Below are 23,005 nucleotides of genomic sequence, written 5' to 3'. Positions count from 1 at the left end.
CCACTCTTCTTCTTCTGTTTGAACCCCCCAGCTGCTCCCATCTCAGAGTAAAAACACATCTGCATCACCTCTGTGGCCCAGTTGGCACCCTGACCAAATGCCCTCCACTCTGCTCCAGCTCGCTGCTGCGCTCCGGCCTCGGCCAGATACTCTTCCAGGAGACGTGCGCGGATGCCTCCCTCGCAGCCACGCCGCTGCTCAAGCACCCCATCCCCACCCGAGCCCCAGGACCTCTGGAATGCCTGACCCTGCCCTGTGACGTTTTTCATGCCATTTACCACTTTGTTCCATACTAGATACTGTACTATTGTTTACTGACTGCTCTCCTATTAGGACATATGCTTTAAGAGGCTAAGGATGTATCCCAAATACCCAAAACAGTGCTCTGCCCGTGGTAGACAGTAAGTATTTGTGACTGAGTGACCAGACTTTCATACTTGGACCACCACCGACAAACCCAGAACCCAAACAGCACACCAATTAATGTGATAATATCCCCATGAGATTAAAGCATCAAACTCACTGATGAGTTCATTGCCCTCTTTATGTAACCATGTAGGTGTTGGGAAACGGCTGTGAGTCTAATTCATGTACTGAATCACAAAGAACAAGAGAGGAAAATTACATACTTCACGGAGAACAAACCCAGAACTGCCAAGGCCTGGCGTTTCTCCACACGGGGGCGCGCCGGGGCTCCCGAGGCTGAGGCTGACGGCCACTCCCGACTCCCATCCTGCTCAGGTCAGTAGGGGGGCCATCTTCTCCCTTTATTGCCTTTGGGGAAAAAAGATGCTAGAAATCACAAAATGTTGGGATCCACGCTAAGGAAAAAGTGGCCCGGCCTTCGCACACTTTCCATTTGCTTTTGTTCAACTTGGTGGTGGAGGCAAAAACACATACTTTTAAGTCACTGCCTTAATCTGAATCTTAAATACAGTATTAGGAGACAATGCAAGATTTTACTCAGAAAAAGTGAATTTTTAATTATCTTGTGAATCTACTTAGAAAAACACACACAAGCAATGTTCACAACTATAAATTTAAACCTTTTGCACTAAAAAAAAACCATGAAACAACAAACACAAAACCACAGGCATGAACTGTAAACCTGCATTAATTACCAACTAGTCTTAAAGTTAATTCTTAGTAGTAATTCAGTATTTTCCTCCTTGGCAATTTTAATGTTTTAGCACCAAATAATCTCCCACAGAGGTACTCGTAACAACTCTGGTTGCCAGTGTAAGGAGATGCTTCCGTAGCACTACTTCACACACACACCGTCCACTCTCACACCCGCACAGACAGGAGGCACGTGGAGATGGATGTCACACGCTGACTTTCAGGGCAATGGAAATAAGACAGAGGGCACACGTGTCACACGTCTTTAATGTAGTGCATTCGTAGAAAAAAGGCCAGCTTTCGCTCCCAGGCGTGCTCTCGTCCTTGTATTTTAATATCATGATTTAGAAGATGCAGACGTTATTGCCTAAATATTATTCTATACATTTCCATCAGTGTTCAGGAAAACACTTTAAATTGCTACTTAATTTACACCATAATTACTGGGTTACAGCTTTAGCTCATTGGCAATTTTGGAAGCGATATTTTTGAAAGCTATGGACGTCCCTGATATCCGCTTAAACCGGACCCCGTTCAGAGACAGTCTTGGCAGCTTGCACACTTCCATCTCCCACTGCACGAGGCTCTCCGCGTGCCCGTCGCCGTGGACACAGAAGAGTAAGAAGCGCTCTCTCTGCTCGTAGTCACAGTTATTGGCGTCCAGCACTTTGCGGATTTCCCGCATCATGTCATTGGGATCCATGGAACTAGTGGTTTTCATGCTCCAGGTAAAGCGCAGGGAACGAGGTTTTGCTTCTTTGTTTTCCTCCTTTTGCTCAGCAGATACGTTGCGACTGAAAGGCACAGTGCAGGTTTATTCTTAATGGCACAGGAAAACTCACCTTTTCTACTCTACCCAGCTCATGACCAATGTCTTCAATACAGCATAATAAATGACTTCCACGTTTCTCCCGCATAGGCTCATGGTTGGTAGTCTGTCCCTTTGCTAAGAAGTACTCACCTATTTCTCCACAACCCCTTCCCGTCCCAATCATAAGCCACAGATGTAAACAATCTACCTGGCCGAAAAATCTCCACCAGTCATCCGGTGAAAATTAAGAAAGTAATCTGTTAAACAGAACCCTTGGGAGGAGGCAAAGTGGAGAGCGAACTGAGCACATCTCCAGAGCCCAGCCCTTGCCATCCAGGCTGGCTGCCGGCGGCAAGGTGCCGGCAGGGCCCTTCACAGGCCAGCTCAGGGAGGTGGCGGCAGCAGCCCAGCCACCAGGTCTGCTCGGCCTGGCTGCTTCTCCTACCACAATTTTTAAAGATTCAATTCATCATAACCTCCACTGTAACTGTTGCTCAGGATAACCAGTGACTCAACACAGTTGAAAATCGCTTTCCCGGCAAACGGCCCCAGATGCTAAGCACAGCTAGGTAAGAGAGTGGGCCGTTCTCTCAGTCCCCTACCACCACCGTAGCATTTTCCCTTCTACTGTGCTAATTTAAACTTCCAATTTCACAGTTAAGAAGAATTCTTAGATGACACCACCTTACTACTGAAATAGGAAAATGAAACGTTGAGGCTTACTCGCTGCTGAGCACTGAAATGACCAATTTGAATGCCAACTGTACAGACTCACAAGGTGCAGGCTGTGGTCCCAGGCACGGCTCTCTCAGGAACTCCAACAGGCACCTACCATCTCACTGCTCTGCGGTAGTTAATCATTACTGCCACAAGCCGTTACTGACATTCTCAATTAGGAGGGTGAATACCTAACACGCTTGTGCATCAAAAACTCACAGTGTATGTGCGTGTTCAATACACTCAATCCTGTGGCAAACTCACCAGAGCCGAGAGTGGACCGTAGGGTTTACTGTGTAGGTAACTCTCCCTGTCAGCCACCTGCTAACGGAATATTCAGTTTGGTTCACACCTACCAAAACTGTTTGAAAGCTTCCTAAGTATAAAATGCCGCTAAATACTAAATAGGTTACAAAAAAAAGCAAAAGCTCTCTAAGCTGGGGTCAGGGGGGGAAAGACTAAAACACAAGGAAACAGCAATAGCACAGGTAAGGCACGGGCCGGCAGCTAGAGTCCCAGAGAGGTGGAGCCCGCCTGACGGGAGGACAGCAAGAGAAGGGAGGAGTGGAGCAGAGGGAAAGGCGGGGCGGGAGGGGAGACGACGCGGGGCGGGGCTGGCAATGGCATCTGAGAAGAGCTACTAAGACACCATGGGATTTCAACATGACGGAGGTGGGAGAAAGTCTGTGTCTAGGGCAGAGGAAATCTCTTAAGTGAAGGCAAGGAGGTATGGAAAGCACAGAATGTGTTGAGGGCAAAATCGAAGGTACCCACGGACTGGAGCTGAGGGCACAGTCTCACCCCCCACAGACAGCCGCTGGCATTTACTGAGCCCTTGATCCTCAGCACACCAGGAGGTGGGTTCTGTTAGTCCCACCCAACTATGGCTGGGGAGACAAACTCAGGGCAGCTAGGCTTGCTCAAGGGCAGGTGGGGGGATGCTGCCTGACCCTCACCCTGAACTTCTGCCTCAACTGAGGGATTTGTGCGTGGGGGAAACTGGGGCTGCTGAGGCCACACAGGGCCTCATATGGACATGGTCGGCCAGGCGATGGGGCCACTGCAGGTTTTCATTCAGGGTAGTCACGATCAGAGCTGTGTTTTAGAAAGACCAGGAAGAGAGGAAATGGGCTAACAAGGACCTGAAACAGCATGGTGGCGACTGGCATAAAAAAGGGCACAAGTGGAAGAAATCTAGAGTCCTGAGCCCATCTGGCGACTCCCCCTGCCGCCAGATCCATGCAATGACAGGTACAGAAAATTTAAAAGCAAAACACTCAACTACATAATCATTCTTTTTTTTTGGCTGCACTGCATGGCTTGTGGGATCTTAGTTCCCCGATCAGGGGCTGAACCTGGGACCTAGTGAAAGTACAGAGTCCTAACCACTTAATTCCCTACATAATCATTCTTAAAAAAAAAAAAAAAAAAAAGACATCTAATTTGAAATATGAAAATTCTCCTAGGGAATTTCCTAGAGGTCCAGTGCTTAGGACTCGGAGCTTTCACTGCCAGGGCCGGGGTACAATCCCTGGTCTGGGAACTAAGATCCCACAAGCCACATGGCGTGGCCAAAAAAGAAAAAAAAAATTCTCCTAAATATTCTGCTTCCATTCCTTGAGACTAGAACTATGCCAGGAGTTCTCACCAGGTCGACAATGCTCCAGACTCCCAGACCTCACCTCAGGTCAGGAGAGCTCAGGCAGGAGGAATGCGTTTTTTTTTTAATTACAAAAGGAAATTTATTTCAAAAGCATAAGGGAACACTTACATTTGAACAAGGGGATATACAGGTGTCTCGCAAAAGAAAACTAATCCATGGCATGAAGTTTTTTTGAAACAGAAATAACCTAAGCTGTGCACTATTGCCTTAGGAAAGGGAAGGGGAACAATGAGGTGAAGGAAGGAACACAGTCAACTTAATATCAAACCTTAGAAAGTAAAGTCACTTCTGCTCAGCTTTGAGTTTACAAACATTAAAAAGAAAAAGAGGAAAAATTACACTTAATGTTCAAATTTATATAACTGTAGTTCCAAAACAGCATCTATACTTGAAATGGCTTTAGGCCACTGGCTGATCTGCCGCTGAGGTCCAGGCTACCTGGTCACAGTTTTCAAATGGCAATTCCACGTTCCTATGCCTAGGAATGCGTATTTTAACACCCAAACACCAGTGAGAACCCAGGTGGGGCTGGGACCCGAGGCTCCCACCAGCAGGTGGCTGCAGCACTCCAGCGCCCTCACGTGGCTGCCAGGTGCCGGCGGCAGCAGCAATGCTTCCTGACCACATACTGCTGGTGGCACTAAGCAATTCCACTTGGAGCAGGGACAGATGCAGAACGTTCAGAAAAGGGGTGTTGCCTCTGCCGCAGAAATGAGGTAAATACCTATAAAATATTTTAAGTAAAAATCGTTTCCCTCACCTTGAGCCCTCATATCTCCCGTTCCTCTCATATTCAGTTGGAAGCCTCAATGAATAGAATGTAGAAGCACAGAGAAGTGGGAAAGAGAAAAGATATCTTACACACCAGTACACGACCAACCCAAATATAAACACAGACATTATAAAATGAACAAATCCAAAGCACTTTTTGGTCACCAGCCGAGCTTATTAAAACTCCTACTCTTGTAGGTGTGACTCTGCCAGAGGCCATCCCCATGTGTTCATGAAGGCCGTGCAGGAGGCTGGCTACACACCTGCTTCACATACACAACAGGTATTCCTGCCCAGCTCTGGGATCTGCGCACACTCACGGCCTTCAACTGGAGGTATTCTTTTTAATCACTACCCAAAGTATAGTGGGTTTCCAATTAAATAATCATGGAGTGGAGTTTCCCACAGGAAGAAAGCACTCTTCCCACGGTTTCTGATAAAGAGCTCACGTGAACAAAGACTCTCCATGACCCACTGGTGGCCTCCACATAAAAACCCATAACCTGGCCCGCTGGTGAGCTGAGAGGAGCAGGCACGATGTGGCTGCAGTGGCAGCTTTTCCCCCAAGGGTGCGTGCATCCCGAGACAGTGAGCAACGCTTCTGGTCTTTTGAGTGTCATCATCAAAAAACTACCTACCTAGTTAAGAATAACACTTACTACAGTGCTTTAGGTAAAAATGAGACATACTTTCTTCAGAGGTTGGTGGAAAGTGCCTTTTAGATACAATACTATTCACTCTTCAACTCTTGGAAAATATTAAAATATTTCTGCTATACAGTTGCCCACGTCTTAATTTCTGAAAAGCCCCAACAAATGAGGTTGTAGGTGTGAATTTTACATTTATTTCCAGTATCAGGATATTAGCTGATTTATCTGTCATTTTAAAGCCTTTTGCTAATGCAATCCTTCATGAAATAAAAAACGACAGCTAACACAATTACCACTTACCGTTTGCATGCTTGAGGCTAATCATGAATTGCACAGTGTTACTGAACATCTCATTCTTCAAACAGAAGCATGCTAAGTGTTATTAGTATGAAGACAGAATTATTTGGATGCTAAATAATTCTACCAAAGGAAGAAAATGCACAGAGCATGCGTAGGCCTCTTGTTACATGGGTGCCACAGTCCCTTTAAAAATGCCTGACAGAGTTAATCTCTTTCTTTCCAGCTTCCTTTCAAAGAAGTATTTAGTTCTCAGCAGAAAGTTTAGTGTTTAAAGAAAAAAAACAAGGCTAGAAAGCCAAACCTGATGTTAATTGCAGGAGCCATTTCAGGGTGAGGATTGAAAAAAAAATGTGTATATATAAATCCTACCTTTTGATAAACCTGAATGACATGTTTCTAAAAGAAATTAAGCCAAAAAAAAAAATTAACAAAAATGAGTTGCACAAGTTAAATAGTCAATTACAGATAGAACAAAAAACAGCAAGTAAAACAGGGCTCCTCTCCTGTCCAAGGAACAATGAAACAGTGACATTTGATGAAAAAGTAAAATTATCACAAATAATTGAGTATGTGATCTTTTAAACAGAAATATAAAAAATCTGTACTTGTAAGAAAAAACTTAGCAGTAAATATTGACATTAACTATAATTAAATGTTTTAAGGTTCTTCAGATGGGTATACCTTAAGATAATAAAATTCAACATTTTGTGTTAAAGTCATTTGCAATGTACTAGAAATAAAATAACATTCCTCAACTTTCTTCAGAATATCTTATGAACAAAAATATCACCTTATACAGAAACATTAAAAATTTCATTATAAAAATATTTATCCATGAAGAGAATCATTACTTACTTCAGGAAGATGATTTAGACATTAACAGAATGTCTGTTACAGTGGTTTCGTATAAATCACTTTTTAAGAAAAAAAGTCATTGGAGGTTAGGTTTTTTTCCCTTCCAGTTTTGATATAACTGACATACAGCACTGTAATAAGTTATTGGGAGTTTAAAATGAAGCAGACTTTTTAGAGCTTTAGATATCAAAATGAATGAAAATTAAATGACAAGACAACAGTGGGGGGTTCATTTTTATGTTTTATGTAATTAAACGGAAAGAGCTGTATTTAAAAGAAGTGACTCTGCTCATTAAAAAAAAATTTAAGGGATGCTTGGGTTGTGCTGAACAGAATTTGACAAAAGAAATTTCAAACTGACTCAGGCTTGTATGATCATGCAATAAGCATTCCTGGGTGAGTGTGAGCTGGGCTTGTCAAGCTATTTCTAAATCTCAGTTCTGAGACAGAGCACAGGAGGCACTCAAATGTATTTGAGGACTGACTGAATTAATAACTTCCTTCGTTGTTTTCTTTCCTAATTTGGGATGACTTTTGCATTGCTTCAGATACCTACCAATTTTAAAAGTATCTAACTACTGGAGATAACCGCCCACCACTCCATAATCAGATCAAAAGTAGTATACAGCAGGATTACACACAGTAAGGAAAGATCATGCATGTGAAAACTGATTAAAAGGCCTTTAAAACGTATTTTCATTTCCGAATTTTCTACCTGAGAAAAGTCAAGGGGACTGCTCAGGTACCATAGGACTGATTTTCTTAACTTTTCCTCCCTTAAATCCCTTGAGGTATAAAGAGGAGGAAGCTGCAGGATTAAGGCTCTCACACTCCGCCCGGGACCACGTGGATGGCTCCCAGGAGCACAGAGGCACCTGCGCTTGTGCCCGGGCTGTCCTGCCTGCAGAGTATGGGTGACTCTGAGTACCCTGAGCCCACAGCTCTCTAAAGCTCTCACAACATCCAGGGCACAGCCAGGAGCAGAGGGCGAGTTTTCTGATGCCAGTCCCACCACGTCACAGCAGGTCTCCTCGCGGCATCTACGTGCCCACACGCGAGCCTTTCCTGCACTAGAACTTTCACCCTCACAACTACTGTTAGGAGAGGGTAAGAAGCTGATGCTGCGGCAGCAAGGACTCTGTTTTTAAGAATGAACTGACTACAACTGAAGTACAGCACCAAGGGAGGCTACAGGTCTCAGTCTGCAAACTAACAGAAGACTTTCTGTAAACATTTTGGGGTGGAAATTATAAAATCAGACGACCCCCTCTAGAATATTTTTAACAAGAAGCCTCAGCCTTCAATTTCAATTCAAATACATGAAATAAATTTAATTCTAAAATGTGGGAAAAGGACTCACGCCTGTAACCGTGCTTTACCGTTTTCTGCCAGGGACACTACATAGTGGGTTCAAGGCTCTTCTGGAGCCACGGATCTGACTCAGCACTCTTCTGCTGTAGGATCTTGAACATGTGCCTTAATCTCTCTGAACCTTGCCTCCAGTTTCTTCTATGAAACTGGGACAATGTCTATTCCATGGGGTAGATTATGGAGATCAAATGAGTATGTGAGAGAGAATGCATGTGTGTGCATACACACATACTTATTTATGTATATAAAATGAGTATTCCTGGGCTTCCCTGGTGGTGCAGTGGTTGAGAGTCCGCCTGCTGATGCAGGGGACATGGGTTCGTGCCCCGGTCCGGGAAGATCCCACATGCCGCGGAGCGGCTAGGCCCGTGGGCTATGGCCGCTGAGCCTGCGTGTCCGGAGCCTGTGCTCCGCGGCGGGAGAGGCCACAGCAGTAAGAGGCCCGCGTACCACAAAAAAAAAAAACAAAAAAAAAAAAAAAAGAGTATTCCTATATCTATAAATCTACAGACATCTCTTTAGCTTAGCACGTAGGAAGCATTCAGTATACTGTGGCTGATGTTATTTTTATCAATGATAGTATTAAGATGACCCCCAAAAACCCACGAAGGAGGCAAACAAATAAATTCAAGGATTTTAATGATGTGCAAGGCTTTATTTAAAGAGCCCATTACTGACCAATGTGTAAGGACACAAAGCTGACTGTCCTGTGACTGGAGCTTAGACAGACCTGACTGCCACACATCCCTTCTGTGCTCGGGGACCAGAGGGCAAAGTATCGGTTGACATTAAGCAGCCTAGGCTCCGAGGAAGGAGCTAAGGCACAGGGAGGCTGGGGACAGCACCTGGGATGACCCTGAAAGGAAGCAATGCGTTATTTTGGGGGTCATCAGACTCTTCTTGGGTTGAACTCATTGTCTCTTGCTGGCCACAAATGGGTGCCCCAAATCTGGCAAGGCCCTTCAGACCATTCTGCTCTTCTGCCCAGCCCGGAATGGGATGTCTCAGCAAAGGGGCTCAGAGAATAATAGGGTAGACCAGAAACTCTGGACTCCTCTGACCTCTAGTCAATGCTAGTGGATATCAAAAGTCCTCCCTAATCTGGTACTTGACATCCTGACAATGAACAGATCATCTGGGGAAAGACAGTTTAATGTGACTTGTCTAAGTTTTAGATGACTGATTTAAAATAAAATTACTGGGGGAGACTGAAAAGTGGTATTTAGCTTACAGGTTAAATCAAGAAGACGGCACGGGACAGATCAGTAGGCTAACGGGCCACAGGGAGTCAGAGAAGAGAGGAGGAGGGCGTGTATCATTTTAGACTCTGGGAAGAGCCCACTGTTGTTCTGTGAAGACGACACAAGTGATGAACCAGAGGGTCTGTAACAGGCAAAACCTGCAGGACACCTCGGACAGACTAATCCACAGAGAGGCTTAAGTTCAAAGAATTTCCTCTGGGTGTCCTGGAACTGCAGGGGCTCTCAGGTTTCCTGGGTGTGGTCCTGGCTAAAGGTGCCTTTGCTTATAATGCAGAGTGGTATCTTTTCTTTTTCCTCTTATAGTGGCCAATGTTTCTAGGCTTTGCAACCTCTAGATGAAGATTCTGGAAATAAAGTTAAAAGTACCTCAAGGGACCTTTAGAGATTTCCCAAGGCCCCAACTGACAGTCTACTGGACATACAAAAGATTTTATACATGACCAGATACTAGCTTCTTCCTAAGAATAAGGCAAGGATTTTATCTCCAAAACTATTCAATATAGAATGTTACCTTGTTCTCATTATAACTCAGGCCAACAGAGAGAACAATTTCAAGATTGAAGCTCTAAGAAACTTAGTGCTCCTCAACGACACTGGAATGCAACGAGAGAAGAGGAAATGTCTCTCTCCTCCGTGTCTAGGGACGCTTACACCATACACGTCTTCCTCGGTGGCTACTGATGGGGCGCCAGCCCCCGGACTACACTGGATCTGGGCTTTCGCTAAACTGAAGTGCACATGCCATGTAGAGGGATGTGAGAGTAAAAGGAAAAGTAATTAAACAACACCACCTCCCAAGCGCTAGATAATTTTTGGTGTTGTGAAAGGACTCTGAGCTCTATAACTCCTCTTCTGAAAGGTTTTGAAAGTACAGAGTTAGAAAAATGTGAGCTAAAGACAAACTGAAAAGCATCTGGGCAGTGGCTTCACACGAGGGAGACGGCACTTCTCCCTTTGCCCTTGTGTTTGCTCCAACCAACAGCACCACCTAGGCACTTACCTCCTCGTGAGTTTGGAAGTTAATTTACTAAAAAGATTAGTGGAGCCTCGGCTTCGAGTCTGCGACAATGGTGTGGCTTCATGGGACAGGCTGGGTGAAGCAGGCGGGCCGTTATACGTGGCAGTGCGCCGCTCCCGGGGCTGGCCGTGGAAAGTGCTACGACTGGCAGTGCCTCTTGGGAAGCGGGTTCGATCTGGGGTGGTGGCGCTGCTAATACTGTGTGTTGAAGCAACTGGAGCTCTCTGGTCAGGAATAGTGCTTTGAGATCAGAAAATGACAGATTCTTAGATCTCTGTTCACAAAACCCTGGCTTTGTAGCAAACATGGCACACAAACATTTACGATCACAATATACCTTTGATATAGAGTGGAGAAAACCAGTTATATAAATCCAGATCCAAGGGGTATTTTATAGGACTTAGGAGCAAAAGGTAAGTTAAATGGCAAAGGGTACCAAAGGAATAGTACATAATCAAACAAAACCTCATGGAGTTTAAGGGAACAGTACACACATATTTTCAAGGACAAGATTAATGCAGGGAAATTCTAGAACAAAGAACAGCTAACTCAAGCTTTTTTTCCTTTGCCTCCCTCTCAAATTGCTTACATGCAGAGAAACTTGCCAATACAAAAGAAATAAAGGCTATGCAGGTGAAACTGAAGAATAGGCAACTAAAAAGTTTTGGAAGCACAAAAATGGCATAAGTACTGTAAAATTCCACATGCTGAAAGCAACTTGGAAAGAAGGGGGAATTTCTTACACCCTCTGTAGTGTGCAAAGGCATGAAGACACAAAGATGACCAGGGACACCATGAGACAGGATGTGCTTAACTAAAACCACACACAGGAAGGACACTTTGTAGACAACTGGAACAAAATCTTGGACTATAAAATCCACAGCACAAAATTAAGAAGCAGTGGGTACACATTAGTTTCACAAGGAATGTGCATTTTTCTTACATAGCCTTGAAGTTATCTCCTTCACTGTCTATTGGAGGTAACATCATCTTGGGGCGCCCAGAGCCTGACATGGACATCGACTTGTGATGTCGCAGCCGACAGGTGGAAGATGTCTTACAAACAGAGGCAGGGCTAGCTGCGTAAGCGAACATTTCCATCAGGCTGGGAGGGGGTTTGGGTTCAGGCAGAGGCAGAAACAACAGTATGATGGACTAGTGACAAAAAGAGCAACTCTTGTTCAAAGCATATAACCTTCCTCCCCAAACCATCTCGTCTTTGTCAAGGAACAAAAATCTCTTAAACCTGTTTTGGGGATTCTGGAGCAACTGCTAATCTGTATCTGCTTTTTTTAAAACAGCAATTTAAAAAGTTTATTAGCTTTAAAGAAAATAAAATAACATCATACATGTTTGAATATTTACGTAAGAGGGACGATCTCTTCCGAGCTATGTATAAAATTAAGCCTACCCTAAAAGAGATGCCTCCATTCATATCAAAGTGAATCTATAATATGAGCCCACTATGCTCTTGACCTGTTCCCAAAGCACACTGTCATATTTTAAATGGACTAGTAAAATCACAGGTATAGCAGTAACTAGTTCTATTTATCAAAGTATCCTATGTTGTTTAAATATCCTATGTTGTTTGTATTTATCAAAGTATCCTATGTTGGGCTTCCCTAGTGGCGCTAGTGGTTAGGAATCCGCCTGCCAATGCAGAGGACACGGGTTCGAGCCCTGGTCCAGGAAGATCCCACATGCCGCGGAGCAACTAAGCCCGTGCGTCACAACTACTGAGCCTGTGCTCTAGAGCCCGCGAGCCACAACTACTGAGCCCCCGCGCCACAAACTACTGAAGCTCAAGCGCCCAGAGCCCGTGCTCTGCAACAAGAGAAGGCACCACAGTGAGAAGCCCACGCACTGCACAAAGAGTAGACCCTGCTCGCTGCAACTAGAGAAAGCCCGTGCGCAGCAATGAAGACCCAATGCAGCCAAAAATAAAATAAATAAATTTATTTAAAAAAAGTATCCTGTTAAAACCTTCCTACTCAAAGGACTTTCACTTCTTTATAAACAACACTCAGAATTCCTAAGGGGTCAACAGAGCCCCATTTTTCAAGGTGGGAAAACTAATAAGAGCGAATTAACTGTTTATAGACAGAAAAAGAGTAACAGAAGTGGCTACATGTCTGCAGTTTCACCTGGCACAGACAGCTATGGGACAAAACTACCTAAGGGAGTTTCCCCATCCTTAATTCCAGCTCAGTCATCATGTCCTTGGAATTTCAAAGGGGCAGTTTCTTTCCTTTAAAAGATAATCAGGGATTTAGAATTCTGACCATACTCTTTCAGTGACTTCTACAGAAATCCTTTCAAAGCCTGAAGCCTAGAAACATCAGGTTCTTTCCCTCATGCCCCACATCCAGAGCAACTGGGACATCTTGTTGGTGTCAACTTCCTAACAGCACTTCAACGAGCCGGGCCTCCCCACCTCTACTCTGAGGGTCTTCGTGCAGCGCTTCACCTCTCCCACAGGCCCAATCCTAAGTCATCTGTCTTTACTGGTCTCCAATTTCACACTTTCCAATCTGTCCACCATACAGCTGTGAACTTTCTAAAGCGCAAACCTGACCTTGTCACTCATCTGCTTTTAACCATGCAAAAGCACACTGCGCCTTCAGGATAAAGTCCAAACTCCGCTGGCATCCAAGTAGCATCCTCAGGTGCCCACAGCTCGGCCCCTGCCACCTCTCCAGGCTTGACCTTTCACTGTTACCTCCCGGAACTAGACTTTCGGGCCCACCTGATGATGTGCAGTCGCTTGGTCGTGCATCAGGTCAAAGAACTTTTGCAGGAGCTATTCTCCGTGTCTGGAGAGCTGGCATCTTTCTATTTTCATCAAAATTCAACCCAGAGGTCATCCCCTCCGCGAAGTCTCCACCGGTGCCCTCTCCCATCAGGAGTGACTCATTCCGCTCTATGTATTCAGTGCAGGCACCTGCTACCGCACACCACACTGTACCGCAGTGACTCCTGTCTGCTCATGCGCCCTGGAAGCACGGCCTGCAATCTCATCGTGTCCCCGGGGTCTCCTAACTGAAAAGGTACATTAACGAAATGAGCCACTGGAATTCTAACAGTCCCAACATGAAGGAGACAGGTCTTTGTAATAAACTGCTCAAGAAGATCTGCTTGTCCCTGCGTTTCTGTTTGACAATCCTGCCCTCTCACTTGGGGGAGTGGCTTATAAAGATGAAACATAGATTCACTTTTGTGTTTTTCACAGTCCTTTCCTTTGGCAAAAACACCTGAATTCTGTTTTGGTAGAAATAGGTTTTTGGTCTCTCGATGTCGTTGACTCCACCCCAGACTTTCCCAGCTACCCTGGCCAGTGACAGATTAAGAGATGGGCACATGGCCAGAGCCAGACCAACAGGGCCCCAGAAGACAGCCCCAGGGCTTCTGCTTGAGCAGAGCTGAGTGTGGGAAGATGTCAGGGCGGATGCTGCTGAGCCCATCAAGGAACTCCTGCAGAAGAAGCAGAACTATGAGATGAACCCTGACTCTATCCCTGGACTTTTTTAGTTATAGGAATTCATAGATGCCCTTTTTAATTTAAACTTGGTTGGACTGGGTTTCTGTCACCTGCAACACAGAGAGTCCTAAGTGATTCAACTATCTGAAGAAATGCTTTGTTGTTTCCAATATGCACGTACAGACATACATACACATAGATACATATAATTTTACTTTAATAAGTTACAGATAAATACAGCTGTCTTTTGTGCTCTATTACCTGTTCCGAGCAGGTCAAGAGTCGTCAAACACACTTTATGCCCCTGCCCAGCTGCTGATGTTCTCTTGCCCAAATTAGGAGCTAAGATCAATAGATGCATTAAAAAAAAAAGCAGGGGAAGAAGAGGAGGCAGGGGTTATTTGGCATCTTCCCTGGAGAATATAAATGGTCCCAAAGACTCTGGATAAGGAAATGGCTTTCCTTATCCAGAGCAGGGAGATGCTCAGTCTATCCCCCGTGAGGCCATTGCTCCCTGGCCGGACAGTGAAGGCAAGACTGTGTGGACAGACACTTTACAACAAAAAACTGACCCTCCTTAGAGTCAGAGACCTTCTTAAAAAGGAAGTGTAAATTGATATATTCATTACAAATTATTAAATTTTTACAAAATCTTAAAGGCAATTAAATGAATTATTTCTTTAGAAATTTAATCATGTCACATTACGAGTTCCACAAAGCAAGCAACAAAACAGATGTGGTTTTTTTGACTTCTAAAGTAGGCCTAGCACCTCAATTTAGGAAACAGTAAACTCAATAAATGTTTGCCGAATGTCAAGTCTGTACAAACTCACAAAAATTCTATTTACAACATACAATCCCAACATCACAATGGGCTGCATCAAACTGGACAAAATTTCTCCCCCAGAAAAGTGGCACAAATGATGGTTACAGTTCATAGACCACCCCACAAGAATCTACATAAACAAAACAGTAACTGCGTTATATTTTTAGTAGTTCTGGGTACAAGGAAAAATCATTTTTTAAACCTTAACTTACAGAAATAGTATGATTTCTTAAAATTCAAATCCTGTGACGTTCCTGTTAATCTTCTGGTTTTATATCTATGCCTGATAATTTTTTAAAATTCTAATCCACTTACTGTTATTAAAGGAAAGGTATTTTCAATTTGTTTGATATGACATCTATCCTATATCAGAACATTCTGATATGAAATTGGTTGCTGACTCAAAGCATACTCAGTGATTGGGCAAAAGCAAAATTAAAAATATAACCCAAAGATACATGTGTTAAATGTGATAAAACCTTCTTTGCTCATTTAGTTTTCATTAGCCACAATCATTCTCTTGTTGGAATTCTGTAAAAACACTCACATGTATAAGAAAAAAGTCCAACATATTGAAGGCTAAAATGGGAATTAATGTCCTTCTTTCAGAAGTTAACATAGATCCAGGCATCCTGTACCTTACTAGTACTGTAGTCAAGGAATAAGATATATATGGGAGAGGAAAAAGCAACGATCTGCCAAAGAAGTCATCTGCACACAGAGAAGGCTCAGTGCATAATTTATGACTCAAGCATCTATTTTAAGGGTGAGAAAGTTGTCACATTTAATGCCTTCCTTAACTGGAAGTAAAAAATATGACCACCAGTTTGGCACTCAAACCTCCAATATTTTCCCACAATTTTTCAATTCATTTGTAAGACAGAAAAAGAAAATCCAGATATTATGAAAATCATGGGCCCCAGCTTGTGTGGTTGGAGGCTCTGTCTGACTGAATATAAAGACAACACTTTCAGAAGCAAAGCATTTAAAGAGCTGATGCTAACAGATGCCATATGGCCCAGGTTGGTATAAGGAGGAGGCAGCCCCACTGAGGAAGGCGTCTGCAGGTAGAACATAGACAGGTAATGACTCCAAAGAAATCAGAGTATTCCTAAAACTATTTCCAAAGAGTGAACTGAATAACTGTAGGGAAGGAGAATTAGAGGAGTAGATGCACACACAGAAACACAAATCAAGGGAGCAGACCTAGATCTTGGTCTTAACAGCCTTTTAAATAAAAGTCTGACTCTGTACCTCAGAGAATTGTATATTCTAAAGTTCAAAAGGAATCTGATAGAATAATTCAACAATTTAGAAGAATCTGTAAAAATAAAGGTCATGAAACAACATTTTTCTAGTTCTATAGACTAATATCCATAACATATTAGAAACTTTTGGGAACTCCCTGGCGGTCCAGTGGTTCGGACTCAGCACTTTCACTGTGGGGAACCCAGGTTCAATCCCTGGTCAGGGAACTAAGATCCCATGAGGCCAAAAAAAAAAAAGAAGAAAGAAACTTCTAAGTCTTCTACTGATATCTCCTATTCAATCACTTCAAACTAGAAGAAATTTGATAGATTTGACAAAGTAAATGTAAGAAAAGAAAATTTACCAAAGAATAGACCACTATTAAAAAATAAATATACCAATCACTAATTTATAAGCTATCTAGCCCAGTTGCTCTACTCAAATTATTAATAGTTCTTAATCATAGGAAAAAGACAATGTTAAAAACAAGCACACACATAGGAATCAGAATATCAGGATGTAAATATTTCTAAAAATTCACTGAAAAATGAATGTAATCTCACATAGTAAGCTTTGACCTTCATGTCAATTCAAACATAAGTGGTCTGTGGAAGAGGGGAATGATAAAATAGTCTGGTTTTAAGGATGAAAGAGGATAGAATTTTTGCTTAGGTTGTTACAGAAGTTACTGATCAAACATTTCATTTGACTGATGAGATCTAAAGGAAACAGAAATCTTATAATGCAATTTCAGAAAGTAAATGTCAGAAAAAGAGGAAAAACAATTTTGATGCTACACATGAGAATGTGATATGACCAAGCAATGTTCAGAGAGGCCAGGGGACAATGAAAGATGATGTGAATTTATTTTATGGATTTCTACTCCAGAACTTTATCTGCTCACTTTGACCATATCTCACCATTTTGAATTTAGTTTTATACTACTTTTCCAAAAAGAAAGAAGGAAAATCATGCCCATTTGGGAAATTTGTTCTATATACGATATATTTCACTACTCTTCCAATCCAACTCCCCCCACCCACTTTTCCCTCTGCCCAAACTCAGCTCTACTCCATGGTTTCTGGATGTACTTAATCCCACTTTTCTGACTCTATTTCTTATTTTGAAACCCCAAGAAAATTGTTTGCATGATCTAACTCCTTACTGATATATTACTTTGTTAGTATTTTAAATCATGCTTATCCAGTGTATGACTGCCTCTCTACCAGATTAAAATCATTCAGAAGATTGCACTCTCCATTTCTCTGGGATACTCAGTGTGTCTCTTTTAAGGTGAAGACTGTGTTACTACTTGTCCGCCATGCTCCTCTGACACACTGCTGACCTATGACTGAAGGCTCACCCGCCCCATCAGGTGCTCCACATCTTCCTGAGGTGTGGCTCCCCGTCTCAGGTCCTCATCCTTCCCCCTTCCAGCCCTGGTTCAAGTTATTCATGTGCACAAAAGAATCTCCATTTCCCTGTTCATAATTCTACAATTAAACCATAGCTTACCATCTATTTCCTCTGGGAAAGCTCCCTGCTTTAACTCAACCCTTCCAATCATCATACACAGCTGGCCAGGAGGATAAGCTCTAGACAATGAGAGGAATTTGGAATTCTAGGATCTCACTAAAACTCTGCGTTCAAATTTAACTTACCATTAGCGGATACTTACCACTAGTATTTGAATTTTGATTATAAAAACTGAGAAGCAAATATCATTCTTCCATTTCTCTTGGGAAAAACAAATTTTCTTGCAAACAGGTAAAATTTCATACCTGTTTTCTTTGCCATTATGAATTACTGAATGTCTATCAGCTGTAGTTCTTTCACTGCAAACATAAGTATTCCGCCGCGTCATTCCACCAGATGCTGTATTACTCTATTAAAAAAAAGGGCATTTTGGTCTTAAACTATTTAGTAAGTATAGTACAATAGGAAAAAAACCCCACCTAATTTAAATAAACGTGAATACTCTTTAAATAAACCTACACTAAAATATCAACAGTACTGGCCACTAGATCAGAGAAGAGGATGAAGGCAAGAGCCTCCACCCTCCTTCCTAGCCTCCAATGTTTCTGCAATAATGAAAAATGGCTATGGTAAAGTGACTCTGAAAAGCTGGCTATAATAATCTACAGAGTAATAACTCATGGATTATTTAAAACAAAGCAGACAGAGAGATCCACTATTTTTAAAAGGTAATACTTTCAAAGTAAAAAGTTAAAAAGCAAGGATTATAAATATAAGGTAAATATACAAATAAAATAAAAAATAAAAAAATAAAAATTAGGGTTAAAACTGTAAAACTATTAGAAAAAAACAGGTAAATCTACATGACCTTGGATTTGACGAGAGATTCAGATAAGACACACACACAAAAATATGAGTAACAAAAAGAAAAAAATAAACTGGACTTTATCAAAATTAGAAACTTTTGTGCATCAAAGAACACTATCAAGGATGTGAAAAGAGAACCTACAGAATAGGAGAAAATATTTGCAAATCCTATATTTGGTAAAGGTTTAATATCCAGAATATATAACGAACCCTTACAACTCAACCACAAGATGACAAACGGCCCAATTTAAAAATGGGCAAAGGACTTGAATAGACATTTTTCCAAAGAAGGCATACAAATGGCCAATAAACACATGAAAAGATGCTGAACATCACTGGTCATTTAGGAAACGCAAATCAAAACCACAATGAGGTACCACTTCACACACACCAGGATAGCTATAATTAAAAAAAACAGAAAATAACAAGTATTGGCAAGGATGTGGAGAAACAGAGACTCAAATACGGCAGGTGCGGTACACAAACTCGTACACAAATGCTTACAGCAACATTATTTATAATAACCAAAAGATAGGAGCAATCTAAATGTCCATGAACGAATAAGAAGGTAAACTGTGGCATATAAAAAGGAGTGAGTTCACCCAACAACTTGGATGAACCATGAAAATATTACGGTGAGTGAAAGAAGGCAGACACAAGAGGCTTGTATAAGTCCATTTACATGAAATCTCCAGAATAGGCAAACCTACTGGGAGAGAAAGCAGATTACTGGTTGCCGGGGGCTGGGGAAGAGAGGACTGGAGAGAGTGATTGCTTAACGAGCACAGGGTGTTCTGAAGTGTTTCAGAACTAGAGAGAGGCAGAGGCTGCACAACACTGTGAATGTGCCACACGTGCCACTGAACAGTACGCTTCAAATGGCTAATTATATGTCGTGTGAATTTCACATCAATTTGTAAAAAGCTAATACTTTCAAAATTAAAAAGCAAGGAACAGAAGTCACAAGTAAAAACTTTTATCAGATAACAATTTTAAAACAAAGATAAAAGCAGCCACCTTTAACACAACATGAGCAGATCATGTATAGGGAAACAGAAGACAAGTGGGAGAAAATTATAACAACATACTTCTTTCCTTTATAAATAATCATATATGAGTGGCTAATAATGCTTGGGATATACTTTCAAAAGGGGGGTGTGCAGATGAATAGAGTGAAGGAATGGAAGTTATGAAGGCAGGGAACAAAGTCTTTTTCTTCTTCTGGTAACTGTCAACAAAAATTGGAGGCTGCATTTAAATTGCAGGGCTATGGAATGACGATCCAATTTTACTGCATTAGGAAGCCAAATAAAAAACCTTTCCACACAGCGTTTACTCTGATAAAGCACAATGTCAAAGGATGGAACACACAAAACCTTCTGGGTTCCTTTATAAGCCCCTCCCCCAAGAAATGGCCAAAGGGAGCAGCACAGATTCCATGTGGGATCCTCAGTTTGGGGTTTCTTTAGGGTAGAGGAAAGGCTTTGTCACTGCTAACTTTTCGGGGAAAATGTGGTTACAGAATATCCTTAAAATTGTTCATTCTCTGAAAATTCTTTTTAAAATTACTTTTTGAGTCTTCCAGTTATAAAATAAATAAGTCCTGGGGATGCAATGTGCAGCATGGTGACTCTAGTGAACAATACTGTAGTGCATATTTGGAAGTTGCCAAGAGGGTAAATCTAAGAAGTTCACATCACAAGAAAAAAATTCTGTAACTGTGTATGGTGACGGATGTTAATTAGACTTAGAGATCATTTCACAATAAATACAAACATCAAATCATTAAAAAAATTACTTTTGGAGTGCTAAGAATAATAATTACTATGTTAGGTCAGAGAGAACACATTTCAACTCACAAAGAAGTTGTTGAAACTGAATAGATTCAATTTAACAAATACTACCTACTTCCTAGGGAGATTTTGTTCAGGGCAGGGATTAAGAGACGGATTCGGTTTAGCAGTATAATTTTAGACAATTACCTAACTTTTCTTCAATTTCTTCACCTTAACATTTAGCTCATACATGAAAAAGCACTCAGCATGGTCCCTGGCACATGGTAAGGACTCAGTCAACACTCTGTATCAATAGAGCCCTTTGAGATGCAGGGCAAACACCAAATCCCTGGCAGTCAGAGCTCACAGTGCCCTGTACAGACTCCATCAGGTTGCTGTTTGCCATCACCTGTCTGCACTGTCCCCATTTGGTTTTATTCATTTCCTCTGTTAGATTATGATGTCTTTCCATATCTCAGCACCTGACACAGTCTGAAGTTTAGCAGATGTTTATGGAGTAACTAAAAACAGCCCTTGACATAAAGGATCTGATCACTCATCCAGTGGGATATGGCTCAACAAGAAATACGTGCAACAGAGCAAGTGATCCTTACAGGCTGAGACTGTGCCTGGTGGCCCAGTGGGTGGGCTTTGTAGGCAGATGAACACACAGGAGCAAAATGTCTTATCATTTCAATCCTACAACCCTAGCCTGCCCTAGTCCGACAATACTTACACCAGGGACGGTGGAGCTCTTCTTGCGTTCAGGAATATCTGCCTTGTTGGGATTACTTGCACTCCCAAGCATGGGACTGGCTGGAGCAACTCCCTTTCCTCCAGCAGCACTGCCGCCTGGTTTCCGGGAGGGAACTCCATCTTCTCTGAGGTCGCCGTCTGCAGTGCTGGTCTGACTCCTTTTCGGATACGCCACAACTGAAGGAATAGCTGGTCCAGCTAAAATACAGAGTTCACTTTTTAAAAGTCAGAATATAGTTTTATGTTTTATCCTGTGAAAATGAACACTTTGTAAGATGACCCAAGATTTCTATTCATCTAAGAGAATATAAGACAGTAAAAATCTTCTAAGATGCTTCCCATTCATGTATAATGTCTTCCCTATGCAATGAATTCAATTTTATTTTATTTTTTTTAATTACCTAACCACTTTTTTTAAAAAAAATAAATTTATTTATTTTTGGCTGTGTTGACTCTTCATTGCTGCACGTCGGCTTTCTCTAGTTGTGGCGAGCGGGGGCTGCTCTTCGTTGCGGTGTGTGGGCTTCTCATTGCGGTGGCTTGTCTTGCTGTGCAGCACGGCCTCTAGGTGCACGGACTTCAGTAGTTGTGGCTCATGAGCTCTGGAGCGCAGGCTCAGTACTTGTGCTGCATGGGCTTAGTTGCTCTGTGGCATGTGGTATCTTCCCAAACCCGTGTCCCCTGCATTGGCAGGCAGATTTTTTGTTGTTGTTGTTGTTGTTTTTTATTCCTTTTTGCAGGCAGACTCTTAACTACTGTACCACCAGGGAAGTCCTGAATTCAATATTAAAATTTCACTTATTAGTCCCTAACATTCTACTTTTTTAAAGTTTTTTTTTTTTTTAACTAATAAGCTTATATAGTTGTCTTTCTGAAACATGTTTACGGGGTGTTACTGGACAGATAAATAATCAAACTAACTTGATGCATACACATCATGCAGAATGAACTGGTTCACCTGGTATCTATACATCTGAGTGAATTTCATCCTTTTTGTATAAGAGATGCCGTCACCTTTTGGAAAAGAACAGTACAGATTTACAGGCTCTTTCTTTTGAAGTTTTATCTTGCATCTTTTTTAAAGCACTCATAATCTTCTAGGTAAACAGGAATTTGAGTAGACAAGGAGAGGCAGTATAAGCAAAAGAAAGCATGTTTCTCATGGAAGTGAGAGGGAGGACATGGGTGGATGTTTCCGGTTAGACCCCCTCCCAGGAGGAGGATGCCTAGGGACACCCCAGGTGGGCAATTAACTGATGTCCTGCAGTAAATCACCTGGAGACTCTGATGACACAGGACATTCAGAGTTCAAAGAATTATGGAAATGAACGAGATAACTAGTATATTCATTATATATGACGTCCAGTGGTAATCTTAAGGAACAGCATCAAATGCTAATCATTTATGGTAGAAAAGCCTTTATATTTTAGGTCTATTAAAAGATGGATGGGAGGGGCAAGAGGGAAGGGGAGGGAGGGACTGGGAACTTGGGGTTAGTAGATGCAAACTATTACATATAGAATGGATAAACAACCAGGTCTCACTGTACAGTACAGGGAATTATATTCAATATCCTGAGATAAACCATAATGGAAAAGAATATGAAAAAGAATGTATATATGTGTATAACTGAGTCACTCTGCTGTACAGTAGAAATTAAGACAACACTGTAAATCAACTATACTTCAACAGAAAAATAAATTATTAAAAAAAATGGATGGGGTGGGGTACAGAAAAGCTACTTCTAGGACAAAAATCCAAATGGTAAATCTAGGGAATTCCCTGGTGGTCCAGTGGTTAGGACCCTGTGCTTTCACTGCTGAGGGCCCAGGTTCGATCCCTGGTTGGGGAGCTAAGATCCCACAAGCTGCGTGGTGTGGTAAATAAATAAATAATGGTAATTCTATTTGGAACTGAATTAAAAGTAAACAAAGATTTGATTTATGGGAGAACACTCAAGTTCTCGGTTTGGCAATTTTAACATATAAAACAAAGAATCAACCAAGTATAGCGTGATACTACCCTTAATACTTCTCTTTCCT

At 42.1% G+C, this 23,005-nt stretch overlaps 1 protein-coding gene across 7 annotated transcripts in view; it reads right to left on the bottom strand.

The window, feature by feature from the left end:
- Positions 1 to 309: 309 nt before the first annotated feature.
- The window catches only part of MARK3 (microtubule affinity regulating kinase 3), a 108,297-nt gene continuing 85,601 nt past the window's right edge, over positions 310 to 23,005 (bottom strand). Inside the window, exons 13-18 of one of the 7 annotated variants that reach the window (XM_029239638.1) lie at positions 20,944 to 21,161; positions 17,871 to 17,974; positions 10,520 to 10,777; positions 6,401 to 6,427; positions 5,071 to 5,115; positions 310 to 1,913 (exon numbers count right to left, since the gene is read on the bottom strand). In XM_029239638.1, coding sequence (XP_029095471.1) covers positions 1,568 to 1,913; positions 5,071 to 5,115; positions 6,401 to 6,427; positions 10,520 to 10,777; positions 17,871 to 17,974; positions 20,944 to 21,161 — 998 coding nt within the window. In that variant the 3' untranslated portion in view covers positions 310 to 1,567. The remainder of the gene's footprint in view (positions 1,914 to 5,070; positions 5,116 to 6,400; positions 6,428 to 10,519; positions 10,778 to 17,870; positions 17,975 to 20,943; positions 21,162 to 23,005) is intronic. The other 6 variants (XM_029239641.1, XM_029239640.1, XM_029239639.1 and 3 more) reach the window with 6 other exon arrangements.

This window comes from Monodon monoceros, unplaced genomic scaffold (assembly GCF_005190385.1).
Source record: "Monodon monoceros isolate NGI ecotype Baffin Bay Population unplaced genomic scaffold, NGI_Narwhal_1 Super_Scaffold_21, whole genome shotgun sequence".
Lineage (NCBI taxonomy): Eukaryota > Metazoa > Chordata > Mammalia > Artiodactyla > Monodontidae > Monodon > Monodon monoceros.
The sequence above is the reverse complement of the archived record's forward strand: the minus strand, read 5'-3'. Positions and strand labels throughout refer to the sequence as shown.